Raw genomic sequence first — 24,770 nt, 5'->3', positions numbered from 1 at the left:
TGGAATTGTGGGAATAACTGAATCAGCTGTGTCTGGTCAATGCATAAAAATGAAGCAAACAGGCAGGCAATTTTTCATTTTGTCTCATCAAAATATATAGAAAATTAAGAATTCCTACATTCTCTCCATTCCCCTCGACCAAAAAAAAAAGCAGAAACACCTTCTCCCCAGAAGCTGCTTCTTAGGTATTCAGGGACTCAAAGGCCGGGGACCCAGTCTGAACCTAGGGGCACCCACAGACATCTTCTAGGCTGTGCTCTCACCAGCCATATGGCACCAAGGATGCTGCCAAGGACAGAGCCTGCCAAGTGTACCACGGGACTGGCTAGACAATTTAGAGGCCTTCCTTAGAAGCTGCCTGTAGAAATGGACATTTGCTCAGCAAAATATATTAGCTCACAAATTTGCAATACATTTCCAGAGACATAGTCCCACAGGGGAAAGAAAATCTTACTCAAGGTAGGACAGAATACAAATTTGAGAAGTTCAATATTCACTTTAAAAAATATCTGTGCTTGTGTCAATGTGTAAGCAACACGCACTTAATTCTTCCACAAAGAACCCTACAGGGAAAATTCATGAAATTTCTTTTAAGATCTTAGAACACTGAGTTAAAAAGAAATCACACACAACATTTCTTATCACATGATAAGAGTAGCATGCCATTCAATGACCACTCAAAATGCACATCAAAGATATGCAAAAGCTGAAAAAACTTCAAATTAAATATTACTCTATGTAAAAACTGAGAGTAGTATGCCCTTGAAGAATCAGATTGACTGACGATGGAGGAAAATTGGAGAGCTAAAAGGCTGAGAGGGAAATTAAGGAAATAAGGGATCCAAAAAGGATACCGCCCAGAGACTACTGAACCCAGCTACTCCGTCTCATGAGGATCCTTGGTGTACTGTAGGGAGGGACTGAACGAGGAAAACGTACCAAAGATTTTCTATGGTAGACTAAGCAGACCAAATTCAGGACTTGGTTTGTAGAAATAAAACTAGAGAAACTGAAAGGTTAACAAATATAATGACAGCATAAGCCCAAAGACAATTTTTGAAGAACTAAAAGATTCACAGAATTTCCTTAGATAAAGAAATGCCAACCTTCCACAAACAACATACCAAATCTGGTAACTGGAGATGGGTTGACTAACAATCCTGGGCCTCAACTTCCCCATCTGTAAAATGAGAGAATTGGACTAAGAGATTCCTAAGGTCTCTTTGTGTCTAAGATTCTAGCAATTCAGTCTTGGAACATCAAAATGTGGAAAGCAGAGCTATCCACAATAACTCTGTAAGGAAGAAGTGAACAGGAAAGGAAAAGAAACTGCTGTGGAGTTGGAAAATAGGGAAAGAAACCAAATAAAATGTGCTGCATCAGTTGCCCACTGCAGAGGGGGCGGGAGCACAGATCAGAAACGCAGACTGAAAGCCAAGGGAATGAGGTAGCTATTTCAAGGAGGAAAGGAGGACAGGGAAGAGACATCACTTTGGCAAGAGGGGCCCTCCCCCCTCCTCCCAGGGAAACCATTAGGATGATCCCCTCCTGCAGGGCATCTTGCCTACTACTTCCTTGCATCTTGGGGCCTGCCACCATCCTCCTCCCAACGTTGGCCTCAGTAAACACAGCTCATCAATGAATGTTTGCCTGACCAACAAACCCTGCATCAGGAGCTGCCCTAAGAGAACTTACTTGGAAGAAAAACCAAATCTTGTAAGAAAACAAAAAATGAGCGATGTCACAGAGCGCTCAAACCTGAGTGGAAAGCCGCATGTGTGTAACAAGGCAGATAAAACGCAACACTAAAGAGAAATAACACCAGCACTCTTGAATTTCTCAAATACCCCCAGCCGATGCTCATGATTCCTCTGCACCTCCACCCCCTCCAACGCCCACGGAGAAATCCCAAGTGAAAACTCAAGGTGGACGAAGCTTGCCTCTGGCATCCTCCTGACTCCTTGGGTCCCCAACTCCGAGCTCCAACTGTACTCGCGTCAGCCCAGATTTCCCTGGAACCCAACTCTTCCTCCCAACCCCCACCTTGTGATTCATAATTGACTCTTCTCTCTTAGAAAGTGACTGATGCCGCCGTCCCTTCCTCTCTGCAACGCTTGGGCCCCTCTCTGCTCAGGCGCGACAGCCCTCTGCCAGCCCTGATCAACGCTGACACCACTGACTAGTCATCTGTTCCTCCAAAGCACCCAACTCATATGCTGACACAGGCCTTTTAAAACAGTGCTTTAACCCTGAAAACCCCGTTGTGATGGTAGACATTTTGGGTGCTGTGACAGCCTAGTGAATTCACTAATATGTGAACATTAAAATAATAATAATAATCATAAAGTAAATTAAATCCCAAAACAGAAAATTTATTTAATTAAGTAGATAAAATAATAATGAGCTACAAATGAGAATCAAGTATATAAAATTAATAAGTAAGGCTTTATGGTTAACTCTTTAAAGTATAATTCGAGGGACGCCATATTTTGATTTGAAGGAAAATGTTTACTTATTTTTATAGAGTGTCATAAATCTTTATCTCAGAATTCAAACTTGGAAGAAACACAATTTCCGTGCATCTCCATCCAGTCAGGAGGATCGAGGCTGACCAGGACAGGACTTCCATCACTGCCACGCTCACCCATGAAGATGCTAAGGCAGCAAGCCTGGACTGAGCAGCCACTTGATCCCAGCACCATGCTGGTGCTTCACAGGCATCACCTTCTCTAATCCTCACGGCACTGCTATGACGTGGCCACCATTAGCCTGTTTCATAGTTACAGCTCAGCCTGTTTGAGGAGGTTGCCCAAGGTCACACAGCTAGTGAACGACAGAGCTGGGTAGGTTCTAGGCCCCGTGTTTCCACTACTCCATGCTTTATCTCCTAGTTCAAACTGTTGAGAATGCAAGTACAGGCTTGAATATTTCATCAAAACATGGAAAACTGAAAATCAACTTCAAAGAGAGAGAGAGAAAGAAAAAGAATACAAGGCAAGTTAACCCAACCAAGAGAAAACTATCAGAAACACAGCAATTCATATGGAAAACAGATGGATGGATGGGTGGAAGGAAGGAAGGGCCCAGGAGAACGGAAAGAAATCTAGAGCTGAGAGTGGACAGCAGGTATGCGAGAATGTACAGTACAAAGTGGCAGCTAAATAGGCAAAAATCAGTCCCCACTAGGGCAAAGCAATCACATTATGCGCCTTAGCGAGAGGGATGTCTTTGGCATGACCTTGGCAAGTCTGTTCTCGGAATACTGCATTGAGCTCTGGGCACTTCATGACAAAGGAAAAGCAAACGTCGATGGAGATTTCAATGAAGAATTACAACACAACAAAGATTAAGAAAGGAGGGGATCAACTTATGTCAGGACTTTAGGCATTTACAGAGAGGATGAAGGAAGACAGCTCTGCGCATGTCTCTCCCACTTAATGCCATAACCTTTTAATCCTCAAGAGGAGCCCTCTGCAGCAGGGGTGTCAGGAATGCAGGCATTTTTCTCAGCTGCCTGTCAGGATGCTGCTGAGGTGCACCAAGTCAACAGACTGCCAAAGGATATCTTTGCACAAGTCCCAGTCAGTCCCTGGCATGGGGGAGGCAGGAGGGACGCGGTGGCCAGGCAGCTGCTGGAGCGGCTCCCTGAGCAGTGCCTCCCACTTTGCTCCAGCGAGGCCAGCTTTCTCCATGAGGCTCAAGGGCACCTGCCAGGCCAGGACACAGCAAGAGAGCAGCACCGTCCCGGGAATGGCTGTGAATGCAGGGGAGCACCCTCCAAAGGTCAGCAATGCAGCCTCTGGCAGCAGCTGGGAAAAACAGAAGCAGAGACAGAACCCTAACAGGGGAGGTGGAAGAAAAGATGGCAGAATCAGGAAACACCTAGCAGCCACCATGTTTCCAAACCCTGCAGCAAAGTTGCCTTCACCCAAGTTTTTTTCTCTCCTGAGAACACCTGCCTGTTTTTCTCCATCTCCTCTGTGAATAATCCTGACATCCTCTCCTACCCCTAGAATTAAGCTCCCCACTCCAAGCTCTCCAAGCCCTTTTTGCACATAATTCTATTATAATATTTATCATACCAGATTGTAATTCTTGGTTTGCATATATGACTCCCCCAACAAAGTCTCGAGTTCTTCTTGAATCAGTTCTAAGATCACCCACAAGAGGAAGTGCCATTTGCATTTGCACGTACCGTCAATTCTCCTTATTCACAGGAGTTATGCTCTGTAAAGTCACCGTGAACACTGAATTAGCGAACACTGAACCACTGCTCCTCAGGGAAGCACGGGGTTCGGTTCCTGGGAGCCCTGGTCATAATAACCAAGACACAACCTTGTTTTACGTGAGTTTCTGTGTAAGTTAATATCGTTGATTCATTAACAATGAACTCACAGCCAACAGCACTACAACTCACGCTTGAGCAAAGCTTATCCAACACATGTATTTTCTCCAAAAGACACAGCACAGCCTTCTCGTACTTAGGAACACCAGACAGCACTTCAGCACAACGCTTTGGGGGCATTTTAAATGGCAAAATCGCCAACAACACAAAAATGTGAAAAACGTGGCAGTAAATATATCTCTAAAAGGACAGCTGTTCACAGCATGAGCTGAAATAAAAAGGCAGAGCATCATATTGTGGCACCTCAGTTGAGAAGACGCCCGTCAGGGGACTCATGCTTTGCCTCTCTGCGCACGTCTGCAAATGACCACAAAGTGCAGTGAGTAATGATTTTAGAGTTACGAGCAAATTTTAGGAGGTAAACAAGTTTGCAAATAAACAGTCTGCAAATAATGAGGATCGACTGTATTTCCAGCACCTACTAAAGTACCTGGCACGTATTAGTAGCAGGCAAGATAAATAATGTTTGTGGACTTTGTGAAAGCAAGCAAGCAAGAGTGGGTGTGTGGCCGAGTGAATGGAAGAGGGGGTGACTGAGTGAGCATTAGAGCAGCGGAGTGGGAGCGTGAGTGAGGAACAGGCTGGAGCGCTTCCTCCTTCTGAACCAGGCTGTCCACCAGCAGGAGTGCAAGGAGCTCGAAGAGGCTGACAGGAGAGGCAGGAAGCTCTGCCACCAAAAATGGTCTGAGAAATAACCGTTCAGGGCTCTGTGTGACTGACAATCTCCTCTGAAAGAAGGGAAGGCGCTGGAGAGGGCAGATGAAGGACGGGGTGAGGAAATGGCCCAGAGGGTGGGTGAGGGGCGGAGGACGCAGCGAGCCTGTGCCCCTCCTGTCCTAAGGCCACTTCCACTGGTTGTCTTCACAGCCCCCAATTGACAAGTTGACTGGATTTCATGTGCGCAGTGAGACGAAGTGCTAGGAACCAGGGGTCAGCAGTGTCAGTAAATGATCTAAATGAAATATCCATCACACAGCCATGCGGCTCTTCTCAAACAAATATATGAACCGCTCTGTAACAAATTCATTTTAAAGTGTTAATGAATTCACAGAAGTTTTTGTCATAATGTATTTTTTCAATCAAAAGACACAAGTACAGTTACTACCATGCAGGGTTCCATAGCAATTTTTATCAAAAAGGGAGCCATAAGGTTTAAACTCAAAATGATCAGGAACCCACTCTGGTCTACACCTCAAATAGCTATTCATAAATTAGGTGCTTATAAACCAGGGTCTGCCTGGAATATAGAAAAAAGAAATAGGTGATTTGGGATCCTACTGCCAACACATTCACACATTCCATTTATTCAGTGCCAACTGCATGCAAGACCCTGTTTCAAGTATGGGCAGTTCCATGGGAAACCAAAGTAACCAAGTGCCACCTTCACAGAGCGTCCCTGTCATGAACTGGAATTCCATGAGGGACAGTGAAGAACTAGGTGCCTGTCCAGGTTCCACCCCAAGAAACAGCTTTCATAAGTGCCTGACCCAGGGCTTCCCAAAACCAGGCTCTCAAGCTTTCCTCATCAGACTTCCCTGGCAGGGACTGAGGCAGGGGACTTCAGACAAGGCAGCCCTGCGAAGCAGGGAACACACGCAAACCGAAGGTCGGAAGAGAGAAGAGCCAGGATCGTGTGCAAAGCAGCGTCTGTCATGAGAAGATTCTGCTCCAAGATTCCGAGCGTGAAGAAAGCCCATTCCTGAGCACGTGACCTGGTACCCAGAACCATCCTCCTCCCACCTCTTATCGCAGAGGAGCTATTAATAAGACTGAGCTATTAATAATTAAAGCGAAATCATTTCCAAACCCTGTAAAATTCCAACCCTGTGCTCCACGGCGTTGGCCGCTGTGCCTGGGAGGTCTTCAACATGCCTCAGACAACCAGCAAATGCAGCTACCCTGCTAAACAACATAAACTTAACTGAAATTCAATAAATAGACACTTTTTTTAAAGATGATTTTCCACTAACTAATGGCCAGCAGTACAGATGCTAAGGAAAGAAATGAACCACTAAATAAAAACTAGGCTACTAGAAAGAAAAACCTTTTCCAAAATCCTATCTATGAAGGAAAAACTAAAATCCTGCTCTAATATGTGGTTTACTCTGGTAAAAAAATATTTTTTATTCACAAAAATGGATGGTCACTCTTATGCATTATTTATCGGACAAGGTTTACTAATTCATCTACGTTCAAACCGTAATTTGTCTCTTACTATCTATGTGACCTTGAGTAAGTCACTAAGCCACTAAACTCTCCTCTCCTCATCTCTCAAACAAGGACATTGTATGAACTAAATCAAAGAGTACAGCAGAAGATGCTCCTCTGAGGAGCTGCCCTCTTTATCATCAAAGAATTATTATTTGCCCTTTGAAAATTGCCAATGTACGTATGCAACATAAGGCAATGCATCTGGTTTAAATGCATAAGGTTTAAAACCACCCATTTCCATAGCAAGCCTGCTAGCAAGTAGATTACCAAGCAAACGACCCTTTTCATTTCCTTACATGAATTACATTCATTGGAGACGCCATGCACAGGACATGCCTGAACATCTACCATAAAGCAATCTGAACTGACACACCATACTGACAAATTGCAAAGTCTAGTGGTTCCTTGACATTTGGGATGGTATCCTGTTCCATAAACACACAAGTTTACTCTGCGTGGTCAAAAGTTGCTCAGTCAGCACTGCACAGCGCCTAACGGAGACAAGAAGGTCTCCAATAAACTGCCAAGGTCCAGCTGCCTCCCAGCACACCGCTGACCCTCCTTGCTAGGACCTCACACATACCAGGATGCTTTCAAAAGTGGCATCTGCAGATCCCTGGAAGACAAAGCACCTAATCTGGGTGGCTACAAGTTTTCTACAAGAACGTTCTCACTTTGTCTTTTCATTTCATGAAAAAGTAAATGAATTGTTTGAAGGCTATTCTGGACTCTCCAGATGACCTATAACCACATGCTGCCACCTACAAATGTATTTGTGTTTAAAATTACTCTCCGCGCTAAGTAGTGCTACTTTCACCGTAGGGCTAATCGGAAAAGAAAAAGACAGACTCAGAACATCAGTGATGACCAGAGGATATCATCCGGTTTCCCAGTAACTCGACTAGGACGACAGTGGGGGAACTGCCCTCCAGAGGCCTCCAGGTGCTCTGAGGAATGGGTGTGCTGAGCTCAAAGCTGGGCCACAGCTGCCGGGCCACACTGACACTGAAGCCACGTCTGAAGTGAGCCTCAGACATCATCCAGTCCATTAAATCCATCATGCCAATTTGGATTTTATTGGTTTATAATTTAGTGTGAGTTTTAATATTCATATGTTTTGAATTGTAGTTGCCAAAGAGGTATAAGGAGTTTATGTTTGTACATACTCAAATAACATAATAAAACGATTTAAGTCAATATGGGCTTCTAAGGATCCAAGATACTTTATTTTTTCCTCTTAAAGAGGTTGATACATGGGCTGGCCCGGTGGCGCAGCGGTTAAGTTCACACATTCCGCTTCGGTGGCCTGGGTTCACCGGTTCGGATCCCAGGTATGAACATGGCACTGCTTGGCACGCCATGCTGTGATAGGCGTCCCACATAGAAAGTAGAGGAAGATGGGCATGGATGTTCACTCAGGGCCAGTCTTCCTCAGCTAAAAGATGAGGATTGGTGGCAGATCTTAGCTCAGAGCTAATTTTCCTCAAAAACAAAAACAAAAACAATGTAAAGTGGTTGATACATTCCTTCATTCTGGGACAGGCTGATCTACAGGGTCCCTCCCACCTCCACTCTCCACACTGGAAACACCACACAAGAAACTTCTTTGGCTCACGTGTCTCCACCCATTGGAGACAACTGCCCCTTTTGATTTTTTAAAAAGTTTATGTGTGGGGCCGGCCCCGTGGCCGAGCGGTTAAGTTCGTGTGCTCCACTTCGGCGGCCCAGGGTTTCGCCGGTTCGGATCCTGGGCGCAGACGCGGCACCGCTCATCAGGCCATGCTGAGGCAGCGTCCCACATGCCACAACTAGAAGGACCCACAACTAAAATATACAACTATGTACTGAGGGGGATTTGGGGAGAAACAGCAGAAAAAAAAAGAAAGAAAGAAAGACTGGCAACAGTTGGTAGCTCAGATGCCAATCTTTAAAAAGAAAAGTTTATGTGCATTGCAAACACAGTCAAAACCCATCACATCTCAGTTATTGATTATAGGGATTCACATAAACCAGGACCCAGTCGTATCTCTGGAAACTTAACCACCAAATCCACTAGTAAACACCTGTTTTACAAGCATCTCTGTCAGGATGACGGGGGATTCCGAAGCGCTGGTCCGACAGTTGCAAGAACTAGGCTTGAGTCCCTACTCTGCCGTCTAAGAGTTCCGGGCCTTTGATCAAATCACAGAGCCTCTCTCACTCTCGGTGTTAACAGGTAAATGAGATAACTCCAGTGGGAACACAGGACACTATAAGCTGACAACTACTTGCTGGGCAGAGCTATCAATGCATGACGCTCAAATACAGCCAGGCTCTGCATGTATGTGCTTTGGGACAGGCTGAATAGCTGGGTCACCAAACACTTACTGTATGCCTACTGCACATACCACGCACTGCTGGGCCTTTAAGAAACAGAAAGATTCTAAAGACAGAGACTCTGACTCCTAAAAACTGAATCTAGTGGGAAAGACCAACAGGAATTAAAATCCTGGGCAGAACAAGGTAAGTGCTATAGACGTGATACAAACCAGAAATCTGTGCTATCCTTTTGCATCACTTTTGCAGATTCCACGCTCCACACTCCCACATCATTACAATTTTAGTGATTGTGCTACCTTTTTTTAATGAAAAGGTCAAATATCTTTCATTAAATGCAAGCTTCTTGAAGGAAATTAATTTTTTCATAGCACTCTTTTTTGGTGAGATGTTTATTATAGTCAATTATTCTTGATGTTTTAAAGTATCTTGATAGCACTCAGATAATTTAGATTAAGAGCCTAAAAGTAACCATAGGAGCCTTACTTCCTGTCTCTTTGGTAAGGACAAAAGTGACAAAAGTAAACTAATATTCTAATACTTCAATCCTCTTGCCAAGTATGCACTTGTGTGTGAGTGTGACCTAACATCCTCTCTAAATTTCGCCCAGGACATTCTAATCTTTACATGTGAAGGCTTATATGCCTTCATTTATTGTCTGTCCTTCCTTTTCTGAGACGCCTATTCATCCTTCAAGACTCATTTTAAATGTCACAACCCAATTTCCCCAAGCAGTTACTGAAACACTCTCCTAAGCCCCCAAGACAGGTCTGCATTCCCCTAAAATAGGATATTTCATGTTGCACTGAATTATTTATAAGCACATTTCTCCTACGAGATTTTGAGATATTTGTTGCACTGTTATGCACTTAGCACAGTGTTATGCACATAGTAGGTATAAATGTTTGTGAGTGAATGAGCAAACCAATGAATGAATGCATGGATGGATGAACACATGAATACAAAAATCCAACTCCACCCCATAGCTGGAATTATTCAGGTTTTCCTTAAATCACAACATGATGCACATTAGCAATATAGTTTTTCCTATTTCTACATTCTAATAGGATATCAAAATCCTACCTATTTTTCTGAAGAAATATTACTCCACTGACCTCTGACATTTTAGATCTATTCCAAGGTAAACTTGGAAACATAAGCACTACATAGATGAAAAGAGAGAAATAATCCCAAAATATGAAAACACATTTAAAGTAATTTTTGCTATATTTACACACTCATTTACTTTATAAAAGTGACTGCTACTTCCCCAAATCTCCTATTTACCTTCTTTCCTAATGAGATCAGTCTTTTCAAGGTTTCCCCAATGCTTAGAAAGAAAACATCTCCAGTTTATTTTACTGAGCTTTACACAACTTCATACAGATCAAAATTCTTTAAGTTACAATTTCTAGTGCATTTGATAACAGAATCATTGCCTGTTTCTTTTCTTTCCTTCTCTCAGTCTAATCACAAAGAGAGTGCAGTATTTTGGTCACTCCTCATTCTAAGTGCCACACCAGGTGTTATACCCACAAACCCAATGGAAGATGTGATTCCTGGCCCTGGAAGAGCCCAGGCTTCACCCTCATTCTCCCGTCACCTGCATTAGGCACAGGCCAAAGGGAAAGGAGGCTGGCTGCCCAGGGAGCTTCCTTCCCAGCTCTACGCGTAAGACCAGAAAGACCTGGCTGCATAAACATCCTGTGTGCACAGAGAACATCACGGGTTAGGCAGACGAGACTTAAGAGTGAAGCCTGAAAAATCCAAACCATGAATGCTTGAGATCCAGAGTAGGAGGAGACAGTCCAGACACCCAAGCCAAGCTCTCCATGTTGCAGATGAGGAGAATGAGGGCCCGGCACCTCGCCAGAGGCAGAGACAGAATGACAGTTCAAGTCTCCTGACTCCTGTTGTCATGTTCTCGCACAACACTATCTTTTTCTCCAGCCTCAGCCATATCCCCCTTGGGCTGGACACAGCAGGGATGACACATCACAATCCATTTCAGCATGGGAATGGAAGAGAGGGATTCTTCCTTCCAGCAGAGTCCTAAGTACACACTGACCATACAAGTGGACACACAGTGAGGTCCACATCTATATGTTTAATGGAGCATAAAAATAAATCACAATGTTTAATTCATTTCAATCCAACAAGCGTTTATTGAGCACCTGCTATATGTAAGAGCCATTGCTATGTGTTAGGCAACACTAAAAGGAAATATGTGTTGGAGCCGCCCATGGCGTAGCAGTTAAGTTCAAGCACTCTGCTTTGGTGGCCCAGGGGTTCATAGGTTGGATCCCGACTGAGGACTTAGCACCGCTCATCAAGCCATGCTGTGGCAGGTGTCCCATATACAAAGTAGAGGAAGATGGGCAGAGATGTCAGCTCAGGGCCAATCTTCCTCAGCAAAAAGAGGAGGATTGATGGGGCATGTTAGCTCAGGGATAACCTCCCTCAAAAAAAAAAAGAAATATGTGGCCCATGTCCTTTTGATACATTGGAGAACACAGAAATACAATTAACTACATGATAAATTGTACTCTTACTTGCCTGATAATGGAAATATAAACTAAGTATTACCGGGGCCCAGAGTAAACCAGAAGAAATGATAACCAGAGTAACTAGGGTTCGAGTTAGGGGTACGGTACAGGTTTTGCAGAAGAGGCAATGATTTCATTGAATCTTCAATAAAGAACACTGCTTCATCAGGTAGAGAAGGGAAGAGAAAGGCATGGCAGGGAGAGGGACTAACTTGACCACTTGCACAAATCAGACGGCCCGGCTTGTGTGGAGAACAGTGAGCAGCCTGACTGAGGTCAAGAGATGACCCTGGCAAAGCAGACCCGGCCAAGCAGTCGGTGAAATCCCCGCCTGCTACGCAGCACAAGGAATGCAGGCAGCAGCCTTCAGAGGCAAGGGTCGGAAGGGGTCGGAGCGGAGCAGGGAAGCTCGCGTCTGGGTTTGAAAGGTAATTCTCCCATTAGTGTGGAGAATGGGTTGGGGATGGGAGAAGTTGGATGCAGAGAAGCCGCTTAAGATACTTTTCCACAAAGGAAATCGCAATATAGAGAAGTGATCCTGGCCAGACTTTCCTCCAAGTGGTTTCCAAGCCTGAGGATACACACGAGAAGGCGTGCAGCTCTCAAGCATAGAAGGAAGAGTCATTTTTGCCTTTTCTCGCCTTTTCCCCCTTGCCTCGCTGGGACTCCGGGACGGGGACTGCCAGCCAGCTGCGCGAGTGCGTGGCCCTGGCAGTGGAGGCGGCAAGCACACTCCTAGCAACACTCTGCGTGCTCGAAAGCCCTACACAGGCAGTTGGGATTCACAGAAAATGTAACAGGACAGGGTTCTCCAACTTTCTGCCCCCTGGCTGCCATTTCAGGCGGTCCTGTCGCTGGTCTTCACTGGGTGTACATTCAGGGACCTCCTCAAGCCCTCACCCTGCTCCCAGCCTGTGCTGCACGTGGGGGTACACAGAAGGAGGGCAGCAAGATGCGAGCAGAGATGAGGAAGGAAGCCCCTGAAAGAACCCAGACGGAGAGACCAGGCTCAGCCGGGACAACAAACGCAGAGGCCACTTTGCTGAACACCAAATTCCATCTGCTCTCCTGTCAACCAATAAACCGCAGGGGGCTGTCAGGCCGCGATTTCATCTGAAAGACCGGTCATCTCTGTACCAGGAAAGCGCTCCGGAGGGTCGTGCACGGTGGTCCACTGAGGGAAACAAGCAGCATGGCCTCTGCTTGTATTTACTCATTCATCACATCCTTTAAAAATTTGTACCTTAATACATGTTCTATAAAATAAAATAACATGTATGAACTATATTCTATATATACAATTTTAAAATAATTTAATAGGCATTACTGAGATCCACACTCAAAAAAAAAGTTTTTGGTGTGACGGTACGTGATAAAAAAAGTTTAGAGACCATTGTGATAAACTATAGTCTCTCCCACTAAAGGTCAGATTGTGTCCTACACACAAAAAGCATTTTATTGAGTTCAATTGTGACCGACTTAATTAAATCCACATTATACACCTGAAAGTGAAAAAAAAATTGGAGTGACAAAAGAACATCACTTTATACTTTAAAAATTTTAAAGCTTCCTTACATCTTGTATCTTTGCACTTAAAAGTGTTGACAAAGATAATTTAGAAAGTAAATAACTTTACCTAAACCAAGAAGTATGTTTAAAAGGCTAAACTCAGTCTTATGTTTAAAAACATATTTTAAAATAATTTCTCTCAAGGAAGCACTTTTTAAAAAAAGAATTAAATAGCTAACAAAATCAACCCATCCAGATTCAAATTTAACCAAGGCAGAAAAATCATCCGTGTGTCATTAAAAGTGGTATGTGCTATATTCAAATTACACAGGCCATAATTTATTGTCATTTGGAGTTTTTGAGTAAAAGTGTGATACTACTTCCAACCATTGCACATGTGTGGGTGTGCACACACATATGTATTTACTAGTATATGGATAGGAAAGGAATATAACTAGAAACAATTTCTCCTGATTCTATATGAAAATACCTTTCATTTCTGTCGACAGGACTCCAGAACTTTTTCCATTCTGAGCTTCCTTTAACGTCCAACTTTTTGTAGAGTCTAATCAAAGTTCTCATATTCCAGATAACGTGGATTAAATTCTCATTTGACTACCAACAATGGCAATGAAAAACTAAGACTGATTTCACTACAAGTTTTTTACTAAAAATTCAACTTAGTGTAGAGTAACTAATAACCTATTTTTCATACTCATACGTTTAGCAAAAATGTTCCTACTGTGTACCACGCACCGTGGCTTAGAAACCACGCTGGCAGACGTAAAGAGATACAAAGATGTAAACTCAGTCCCCTCTTCTCAAGCCAGAGCAGGGCCTTCGCCTCATTCACTGCCGTCCCGAGCACCAACAGCACTGCCTGGCAGCTGGGAAGCTACAGCAAATTTTTCTTCACTGCCTCCCCCAAGGGACACACAACCCAGTGGAGACGGGAAGTGAGACAGGAAAAAAGAAACCCATGATACTTGCAAATAATTATAATATTTTTATATTCTTATTCATATACAAGAATATCTGACAATTTCCATCTCTCTTCTCTCTCCACATAATGAAAATTGTATGCCGCTCAGAAAAAGGGTTCACACTCACTGCATGGTCTATTTCTAGTTTTAATTACAATGCTTGGCAAAACTTGGAAGAAGATAATTTCAATTCATTTCGAAAATCACTCCCATTCAATACAAGAAGATGGGATTTTTCACACTTGCGAATTTTTTATTTACTTGATAATGAAAATGGTTTGGTATACAAATAAAGCATTGTCTTAGAAACTTTGGTCTGGTGAAGATCCAGGGCTGATATCTATTAATAAAAACAAAATGGTTTTCCTCAAAAAGGAAAAACTTACACTCTCCTTGCAAACAGACTCAGTTTCACTTCTAGCTATTTATAATCTAGAGAAAATGCAGTTCGAATCCAATGTGAGACATAAAGATGGGCAACGTCTCTCACGGTACTTACTGATCCATACAGCTCCCCCTTCTCATTCATCCCGAGGTAGAGTCCGCTGTCCACGCCTCGAATGCTGACCAGGCCCACTGCTATACTGATAAATTCCAGAATGCCTATGAGACAAACGGCAGAAGGCGGGAGACAAGTCAGAGCACAGAGCACCTCTTTAGAGTCTCAGCATCCCCAGGCATTTTGAGAGGACACTGAGCCCAGCTCCCAACGTGCACAATCTCACACTCACTAAGCAAGTGTCTTCTCTTAAAACCACGGCCTAAAAGAACTGATTTTTCAACTAAATTCTATCTTATAATAATTATGCAAAAATACTTATCAACATGACACATAACAAGTACATTTTAAAAATAAAATTGCTAGTATTTACATAGATATGCTAAGAAGTGATATGATAGATAAACCAATGTACATATCCTAATTAACCTAAAAGAGTATAGTTTATGGGAAAAAACACTTATTTCCACTTTATAAATGTGAAATTAAGTATTTGTGCATGGGCATAAATAGGGAAAAAAATGCTATTCAGAGAATGGTCTTAATTCCCTCAAAACGAGAGTATAAGGTGATAACCAAAGACTTTATTGGTTTATACAGAAAATTATCCCGCTCTCTATTGCATCACTTTATTGAGCCTCATCTGGAAAACTAAACCAGCCTACATATCCCGGATATTTCTGCTGAAACAAAGTATTGATTTTTGCTGTACTTATCTAAGCCTCAAAGAGATAGCTGAACAATTAAGATGACATAATATTCTGGGGGAAAAAATGCTGGTTCCAAAAATGCTCTTCATTTAAAATAGGCCAGGAATACTATAGTTCGAAATCAAATCAATGTAATGATCTTCTTTTATTTCCTTCTTTTCCCTTTCTTACTCACCAAGAATAACAACACCTAAGCTGGGCATAAATCCCGAATTTTATGGCCCCACAACAGCAGCTTCAATTTCTCTCACTATGTTGTTGTTTTAACATGATTATCCCACAGTGTATTCGGGACAATGCTAATATTACTGTGCTTAGCCATTTTCTCAATTTTGTTATAAAATGCTACACTTTGTGTAGACCTTGCATTAACGCATACCAAATATTGAGTTCTTGTTTTAAAAATATCTTCAAATATTGAAAAATGTACTTACCTTTAAGAGTTTAGAAAAAACTACGGATAACACTGTGCTATAGGCAGTCCCATGTGACTAATGAAAAAGCACTTACGTGGATTTTTAAACAATTAATTTTGCAACTCTCACAAAATAGACTGTGCTGCAATCAAAAGAAGACATGAACCACATAAATCGAAGAAAGCAAACGGTTCCAAGGCGACGTGAAAAAGAGAGATTCCTTACAAAGGAGTATTCCTAATTCTCCTATAAGCACAAAACACAACAAATATCTCATACTTACAGTTTACAGAATTTCTATCTGGACCTGCAAAACTACTTATTTTAACAGAATGTGAAATAGTGTATGAAAAAAATATAAAGAGAAATTACAAATTACATTTTGGATCTGCTAATCCGTGACTCAATAATGGAAGATACATTTAAAATAAGCTAGTTTATTACTAGCCTTCCCTACTCACAAAGCAAATGGAAAGATAAATAAGGCAATACTTGCATGACATTCATTTCACATGAGATGCACTGCCTTATTGATGCAATCATTTTATTTCATTGTGCTATTTCTTTTTTTTTTTTTTTTTTTGAGGAAGATTAGCCCTGAGCTAACATCTGCTGCCAATCCTCCTCTTTTTGCTGAGGAAGACTGACCCTGAGCTCACATCCGTGCCCATCTTCCTCTACTTTATATGTGGGACACCTACCACAGCATGGCTTGCCAAGCAGTGCCATGTCTGCACCCAGGATCCGAACCAGCGAACCCCGGGCCAGTTCCAAAGCAAAACTTGTGAACTTAACCACTGTGCCACCTGGCTACCCCCTCATTGTGCTATTTCTGACTCTTATGATTAAAATTGTGGCATTTCACTACTATTAGGAGTCACATACACGTGAATCTCTTCTTAGCTACCTGAAAACATATCACAATATAGGTCATAGTTATCCTGAAATTAGTGTAAGGAATTCATAATGTCCAATTTTCATTGTAAAATGAACGGAAATATTCTGCCCCTTTGAGGTCTGACTAATTTAATATACCAAGACAGTGGGGAAAGCTTTAATCATAAAACTAAAAGATACTTGCATCTTCTTGGAGGCTGTTTGATGACCTTTCTGTTCTCTCAAAACATGAGATAGCTCTGAGAACTAATAATGAATATTAGCCAACGTTGCCCATCAAGCCCAACAGAAAACAGGGAATATGTGATCTCTGAATGGCTGGTCTGCAGAACATCAAAAATAATAACAACAACAACAATCATAATAGCTAGAATACGTGAGCATTTCATCTGTGCCAAATGAGAGGCCTTCTCTCATTCAATCCTCAGAACAACCCTAGGCATTTTAATCTCCAGTCTACAAAAGGGGAAATCAAAGTGTAAGGATGTTAAAGAATTTGCCCCAAGTAATCAGACTCCAGAGCCGACACCCTTATCAATTAGGCACATCTTATTGCTGGGTTGACCTTTTTTTCATGTACCCGTGATTTCTGTACCATTTCCATATAGTTATTCCCTCACCAGCGCCTAGAAGGTGCTACTCAATTAGAATCCACACAGACCCAGTGGGCAGGACTGGAAGGAGCAGAAGAAGTGAACACGTCAGCTACTGGGACTGGCCTTTCTTGTCACGCAGAACGCAGGACAGTGGGTATGCAGACTGTTTACCCAAATGGTTCGTGTACACAGAACACATAGCTTTTTCTATTAAAGGACTTAAGTTCTGACATTATTATTATATATTCTGGAAATGAAAGTATTAAGGTATCCATCTTGTTTCTTTTTCTGGCATCAACAAGATAGAAGTAATTCATAGGCATTGACTTATTCAATCAACAAACTTATTAAATGACTATTATAAAGCCAAGCACCATGCCATTTGTTGAGTATATAAAGATGAATAAGATATAGCCTAGACCCTATACCCTCAAAGAGCTTACCATTTAGTGGGAGGAAGGACATATAAACACATAAATGCAGTAACAATGTGGTGAATGCGGTGAGAGGAAAATGTTGAGAGTATGGTCAGCCCACCGATGGGCTGCTCACTCAGGCTTGGGGACGGGAGTCAGGGGAAGTTTCTCGAAAGAAAGAATACCTGAGACAAGTCTCCGAGGGGACTCTCCACATGCGAAGGAACTACCTCTATAGTGAGCCCAGTGGAAAAGATTTCATCACCTCAGACCACCATCCATCTCTCTGCAGGTCCTTGCAAAGTAGAGACCTCAAAAAAACAGCCCAGCTTTTTCCGGGGCCACCTCAGTGATCTGAGGGCAAGCAGAACACCAGAACGTCTGAGTCACAGCCATTCCCCCAGATACAGAGCGCCAGTGCTGTAAGGTCAGAAAGACCTGGCAACCTGGCAACAAGATCCCACCCCGTCCACATTGGAATCCTTATCATTCCTGGTACCACCGTGTCCACAACGAACTCTATAACCCCAACAGGTCAACTAACCTCTCTCTGGGCCTGAGCTGCCACCAAGCAAGTGCTTCCCACTGTACTCATTTGAGTGCGGCCCACTCCCCACATGTCTGTTTACATGAGTAGGGCAGCACAGAGGGGCGCTGGACCAATACTAGCCCAGAAGAATACTTCTGTGCAGACATATTTAAATGTTTAATGGTCAGTAGGAGAGGACGGGAAAGAAAGAGCAAGGAAGAGAAGCAAGAAGAAAGGAAGGAGGGAGGGAGTAAAGAAGGGAGGGTGGGAAGGAATGGTGAGACTGCGCCTAAAATTAAAACTGTCGCCTTCACATGTGTATCATAGTGGCCTGTTTTTCCTCTTATGCAGACACAACTTAGACATCTTCAACTCAGAGGGCCACAGTAACGAGTGATGAAGTGACGTGGGAAACACAGGTCACTGATGAGTGGCATTTGGCTGTTCCCTCTCATGGAGCCAGCAGTTCCAAATGAGGGTGTGTTCACTGAGCTGCAAGGCGGTCCGATGGGGTCCAATGGGCTCCGATGTCGTCCCTGGTCCGCAAGAGGCAAGGTCAGTTCCCAGGACTACTTCAAGAAAATGACCACACCAGACCTTCCTCCCTGTTCCAGACTTACCAGGTATTAGTGGTCAGCCCCAAAACTCTGTCAAATGAGCCAAACCCAAAGCTGGCCCAGCTCCCAAGAACCCCTCTGAATTGGGCCTCACCTCCAAGGCCACAAGGCCAGTCATGGGAAATGGGAGGCTGGGCAGAAGCTGCTCCACTCTGGCCCACGTTAAACTACCCTCTAGCCTAAAAGCCCCCAACACTCAACAGAGCTGCATTCTTCAGAGGACAAGAATGTGCGCAGACGGTGGAGAGAGGCACAACAGGAGGCTTTCGAAAATAGACTAACACCCCTGGTCACCCCGAAAATCCCACACCAGGGCTGCCAAATCAATCATCACAGAGCCTGCGGCCAAGTCAGGCCCAGTCTGTAGCAACTCGAGCAAATCTCAGAGTTCACTTAGGAAACGACTGACTGAATGGGAATTATAACCCCACCGATTTTTCAAGAACGTGAACCAATCCTGAAAACAGCTCCTTAAATAGGTAGTCTTTGCCGTAGTGAGATAGTGAACAGCCAGATACACAGAACAGAATTTTTTAAATTGCAAAACCCTCGATATAAGATTTTTTTAACCTTAAAAAAAATACTATCATGTTTCTCCCCTCTAGTACAACTTCCACCTGACCCCTGACCCCTTTGAACCAGCAGCCCCAGTTTGGGTGGTCATCTGGGGTCCTGAGGACCCCCGCCTTTCAGAGCCACCACTCTAAGCTAAAGGGCACAGCAGGAGAAGGGACCCTCTTTCCAAGAAGTCCAGGGGTCAACCCGCTCAGGCTTCCCTGTGCCAAGTGAAAGAGCAGACAGGGCTCAATGCTCACTTCTTTATTATTCTACATTGCCATTTCCTCAGTTGAGGTTCTGCTCACTTTGCCCCGTCTAGCAAGTGCTTTAAAGAGAAAAATACATATACGAAAACGAAGCATCTCGTTCCTCCGGCCCATTACCAAGTAACACAACCCCTAGCTCCTTTTCTCCATGCTCAACCCCATCTCCACACCACCACCCTCAAAGGAAAACAAAGGGCTCCCTCAAGGTCCCACCTAAGTTGTCACCGCCGCATCTCCTGCTGGGACAACAGTAAGATTCCCCTGCCCCCACGTCCCCTGCACTGCCGCTGCTGGGTCACCGCCAAGCTCGCCAGCAGCCGCAGTCACCTGCGGTTACATGGGGCTAGCAAACATCATTTTTCCAGCACGTTTCCTTCCGCCGTTTCATTTCAGGTAGAAAAGGCACCTTCAGTTTTAATCAAGGTGGAAACGCACCCCTCCCCCCCGAAGCTACTGTTTTCTAAAGAATCGGAAGGGAAACAGCGGGTGAAGGCGAAGCCCCGGGAGGTGGGCCGGGGCAGGAGGGGCGGCCGGGGCAGGAGGGGCGGCAGCCGGCAGCAGGCGGGGGCGGGGCGGGGCCCCAGGTGGGACGCGCCGCCGCAGACCCGGCCCCGCGCCCGCCCCGCCCTCCGCCCTCCCCGCGCGCCGCCGGGTCCTAGCGCCGCCGCTCAGGCCTCCTGCCGGGCGGGGCAGGGAAAGCGAGGGTAGGAGGCTCCCGGCACACGCATCGCGCTGCAGGGGTTGCTAATATTGGGACCTGCCGCAGCGGTAGCAGCGGGAGACCGCGGCACTGCTGTCACCCCGGGGGCCGCTTCTCACTGCAACCGGATGAAAGACTTAAATAACCCTCCTGCCTCACCCTCCTTCCCCACCCCCACTGCGCACAGCCACCCACTCAGCTCATCCAAACGAGGGTGAGTGACACAGCGGAGCCGCAGGCGCGCCCTTCCCCCGCGGCCGGCTCCTGGCCGACCCTGGAGCTCGAGGCTTGGCGCCCCCTACTCCCAACCTGGACCGGGGCTTCCGCTCCCCTCTCCTCCCACCCAACATTGCCCACCAACCCAGCCAACAGTGCCAGGCGAGTCTAAGGAGTAGAGATGTCACTTCCTTGGCGACACCTTTCTCCAAGCTCCAGGATTGGGGGGAGGGGGGTGACGAAGTCTATAGGGTTTTTTTGTCTTATGGTCTCTATTCAGCCGCTGTACCAGCAGTCCTTGTCCGCTGATCCCAGAACGCGCCTCTCGGGTTCTCCCCATCCTGATGGTCCCCACCATCCCATCCTTGCATCCTCGCTCTACTTGGTGGCAGAGTTACGGGATTTCTAATGACTCGACTGCGTGTAGCAAACGTCCTATCCTAAAGGTGACTGCATCAAAAAAGAAAAAAAAAAGCCCATGGGGGCGGGCGTGGAGGAGCCCCAACTGGAACATCCCATATCTCTCTACGCCGGGGTCCACTCGTGATACACCGGGGATTCTGAGGTGCTCTCTCGAAGACAGGGCTCGGCTAATTCACACAATGAAGCTGGCCCTGGCCCTGGCCCTGCGGCGCTGCGCCCCTGCCGGGCTCCCCCGGGCCGAGAGGCCGGGCCGAAGCCGGGGCGCAGGAAAGCGGGCCCGCGGGCCGCGAGCTTCGCTCCGGGAAAGCGGTTAACAATAGCACACGCCGCCCCCTCCGCCCACCGCCGCGGCCCTTTGTCCCCCACCCCTTCCCCTGCGGCTCAGGCCTTGCCCGGCCGGGGGCCCCCGACCCACCTCCCGGGCACCGCTGAGCCCAGCGACTCTCCAAGACCCGACTCTTGCTTCAGAAAGGGGAAGAAGGGCCCGAGGTGGGACGGGGGAAGTCAGCGGTCCGACCTCCAGCCGTCCTCAGTCCCTGCCACGAACTCTCCCGCTGCGGCGCGCGCCTCCAGCGGTTCCCACACCGCAAACGACCGCACTGCCCCGGGCGGCGGCTCTCAGCCCCGCTGGACCCACATTCGCACACAAAGAGAAAGAGAAGGGACTAAACTAGGCAAGAAAAATCTGATTCCCTAAACACGGCCAGAAAGTGTCAGCCCCTGCCCGTCGCCTCGGGACACAAGTAGTCTCCGCAGCACCAAGGGCGCATCCGTGCCGGGTGGAAAGGGAGCCAGAAACCGAGCGCGTTTAGGACCGCGCGGAGCCGGCCGGGCGGCCGCCGAGCGCGCCGCGGGGCCCGGGCAGCCGAGCGGGCACCTGCCGGCGGCGAGCGCGGGAGGACGGCTCGGCCCCGCCGCCGGCGCTTCTGGACCTGAACGCCAGGCACCGTAGCAGCCTGAAAGCAGCCAGAGAGGCAGCACTTCCAGCAAAGTTTCTTCTTCGCTTTGCACAACCAGAGCTGCGATGACTTCTCGAGGGGGAGTTATGTTTCAACTGAATAATTGCAAAGCAAAGAGCAGCAGCTATTTCCTTTTTTTTTTTTTTTAGCAGAGAAGGGAGACAGCCAGAAATATTTACACTGGTAGGTGCAAGGCCTCGTGTATCGGGGACCATCCCCATCTCAGGCCTGAATCTCCCTCACCTTCTGGCATCATCTACGGCCCCACGAATCTAAACAGATAGTTTAGATTGTGGTCAACATCTGGCATTAAAGCATGAGGAAGAAAAATCACCACAGGACTTTGTTTTTTACGACCCAGTTTAAGTATTGTCAGGTGGGTTCACTCAGAAGTTAACTCCTTCCAACAGTCTGGTCGCCCAAACTGGCAATTTTTTTTTTTTTTTTTTTTTGCAAGTAAGGAAGAAACCCGAGTCTCCCCATCGGGACGGTGCTCGCGGACTTCGTGCCGTTGGGCTCAGGGTAGCGGGCATTAAAGTGGACAGTCGCCAGCCCTCGGGTCTGCAACGCTCAATGCTGAGTCACAAATACCCTCCTCGGGAAATGAAATCCTCGGAATGCCCTTTAAAATTAGCTCGCAGCTTTTGCACGCGTGCACACACTCACCCAAGAGAGCCACCCAGGAAACCCACACAGGGCTGTACACTATGGAGATTACAGAGCATAGGTGATAACTTCATAGCTGCAAGGACAAACTCCTGGGGAGCCTTCTGCCCCTTCCCAAGTCATTTTCCCCCCAGCGTCTCTGCCCCTGCTGCTGACAGAGACTCAAACCTGACTTTTTTCACTCCTCCTCCCAACCGAACAAACCAGCGACCTTCGCCCACGGGGCTTTTAGACCCTCGCGGCAGGAAAAAACGATACGCTGAATTTACAATTCAAGCAGTAAACTTACTAGAGGAAAGAGGGAAGGGGCAAAAACTTCAGTTAGGCACAAGACGATAATCACTGCCATCAGGAAAATGCATTTTTAAGTGCTCAGTAGTTAACGATTAAAGCTTTAAACTCGTGGAAACAGTCCATTCAAAAGAAACTTCCTAAACCAGATCTTCCCGAGTATCTGATGCATAAGAACTAGGAACTTGCGTTATATTTATAAATTATGCCCTCCTTTAAAAAAAAAAAAAAAAAAAAGGCCTTTCAGTGTAGACTTGCATCAGTGCCAACGGCAGATCTGCAATTCCGGAGGCTTTTTTTTTTTTTTTTTTTTTTTTGAGCTGGCAAGACAGAGAGAGATAGAGGGAGAGATCGCCTCCCGCACCCCCGCCCGGCCACCGCCTTCTTGGTAGTTAGAATCCGAACATGTCATCGCACGGACACTAAAGGGTTAATGGTATACCTACCGAATCGGCTGTGGTCTTTCCTGGTTCCCTGGATAGTACCGTTGGGGAAGATTTCTAAGTGAAATCCAGTCCTGCAGTATAGCTGCCTCCGCCTGAGAATCCCCTTTAAATGATCCAAGTCCGTGACCGCGGGTCCCCTGGGAAGCCCCCCTGCTTCGGACTGACCCAGGTGGTCACTTAACAAAACCGGGCTGTCCACCGGCAACACGGGCACATTCCCAAACGGTACCGCATCCTGCACACCGAAATAGTTCCCAACTTCACCTAAGGGAGCCATCAGAAGACTCGGCTTTCGGAGCACAGGAATAAACAATAATGATGGTGTCAACCCAGGAGATATTAGGCGAGGTATATCCAACTCCCCTCCCTTACTGCAGAGGCAGAGAGAGAAAAAAAGGTTCTTTTCTTCAATCCATTAAATGCATAAATAAAAGTAATCTGCTGTTTCACTGGCACAGGTTCAAGGTCAAACCACCGATAGTCTAAGAAACCACCACTTTATACTCACACACTGACATATTGATAAACATATCTATGTATCTCAATAGATAGATCCCCAGCTCTTAACAGGCAGGAAGGTCTTCATCCCATCCGACCGTAGTAAGGAAAAAAAATTCGTAGCTCCTCCATTTGGTTTGAGATCAGAATGACCATAGCAACTTAAATGCCTAGGCGTTATTATAGGGATTTTTAAGATGCACGGGCTACGTCAGAATTTACGGATCCTGACTCCAGGAAGGCATGCGCTGTTTTTACTCTAACCGACTCTGCAGACATCAGCATGAATCCTTCAAGGGGAAAAAAAAAAAAATCTCACGTTGGCGGCGGCGACCAATCTCCCCTCCCGGTCCCCCCTCCAAAAATAATAATAATATTAATTTAAAAACAAAAAGAAGAAAAAAACTTTAGGCGTCCAAAGCTAGTATCCAGAATTCTCCAGAGGCCCGGCAGATGTCCATTGGCTTAGATCGGGCGGCGAGCGAGGAGAGCGGCGTCCGGAGCTCGCGTGCCGCCCTGGCTGCCGCGAACAGGTGTCGCCGCGCGGCCGCCGAGCGCCGTGGCCGCGAGCGCTCCTCCTGCGCAGCCCCCGCCGGCGCGCAGAGTGGCGCAGGCAGCGGCATTGGGCTGGGTTTAAGGTAGCGCCGCGGCCGCCCGGCCGCCCCGCGGTCCTAGCGCCCGCCCGACCGGCCGCGCCGCTCTGCGGCAGGCCCCGCGCGGCGTGCCAGAGCGCGGGACCTCCTGGGGACGGCGCAGGAGCCCTGCTTTACAAAGAAAGATGTACCGGGAGAAGCAGGAGGCGGAAAGCCTGAGTCTCCTGACACGCCAGGTTCCCCTGAGGAATTGAAGCTGGTAACCTAAAACCTTGCTCGATACACTGATGGAGGTTCAGACTGAAACTGGGAAACTAGTTTTCACATGGACTCTGTCATGTTGCATTGCGCTAGGAAATAAAACTTAGTTGAGAGAGCTGGAGGGAAGGGGGTTTGATTTACTGAGCTTGAACGGACATGGCAGTTTCTCGTTCATTCTTCTGCGAAACACAAGCGCAAGCTGTATTGCAGGTAAGACGGGTGGATGTGAAGCCAGCCTCCCTG

The 24,770-nt window shown here is 46.1% G+C and overlaps 1 protein-coding gene across 1 annotated transcript in view; it reads right to left on the bottom strand.

Moving 5' to 3' along the window:
• Nucleotides 1–24,282, bottom strand: part of FGF9 (fibroblast growth factor 9) — a 31,159-nt gene extending 6,877 nt beyond the window's left edge. The window contains exons 1-2 of the mRNA XM_008532128.2: nucleotides 23,176–24,282; nucleotides 14,470–14,573 (exon numbers count right to left, since the gene is read on the bottom strand). Of these exons, the coding sequence (XP_008530350.1) occupies nucleotides 14,470–14,573; nucleotides 23,176–23,452 (381 nt within the window). The 5' untranslated portion in view covers nucleotides 23,453–24,282. The remainder of the gene's footprint in view (nucleotides 1–14,469; nucleotides 14,574–23,175) is intronic.
• Between the last annotated feature and the right edge of the window lie 488 nt (nucleotides 24,283–24,770).

Source organism: Equus przewalskii, chromosome 16 (assembly GCF_037783145.1).
Source record: "Equus przewalskii isolate Varuska chromosome 16, EquPr2, whole genome shotgun sequence".
NCBI classification, from domain to species: domain Eukaryota; kingdom Metazoa; phylum Chordata; class Mammalia; order Perissodactyla; family Equidae; genus Equus; species Equus przewalskii.
Note: the sequence above shows the minus strand (reverse complement) of the source record. Positions and strands in the feature narration are given on the sequence as shown.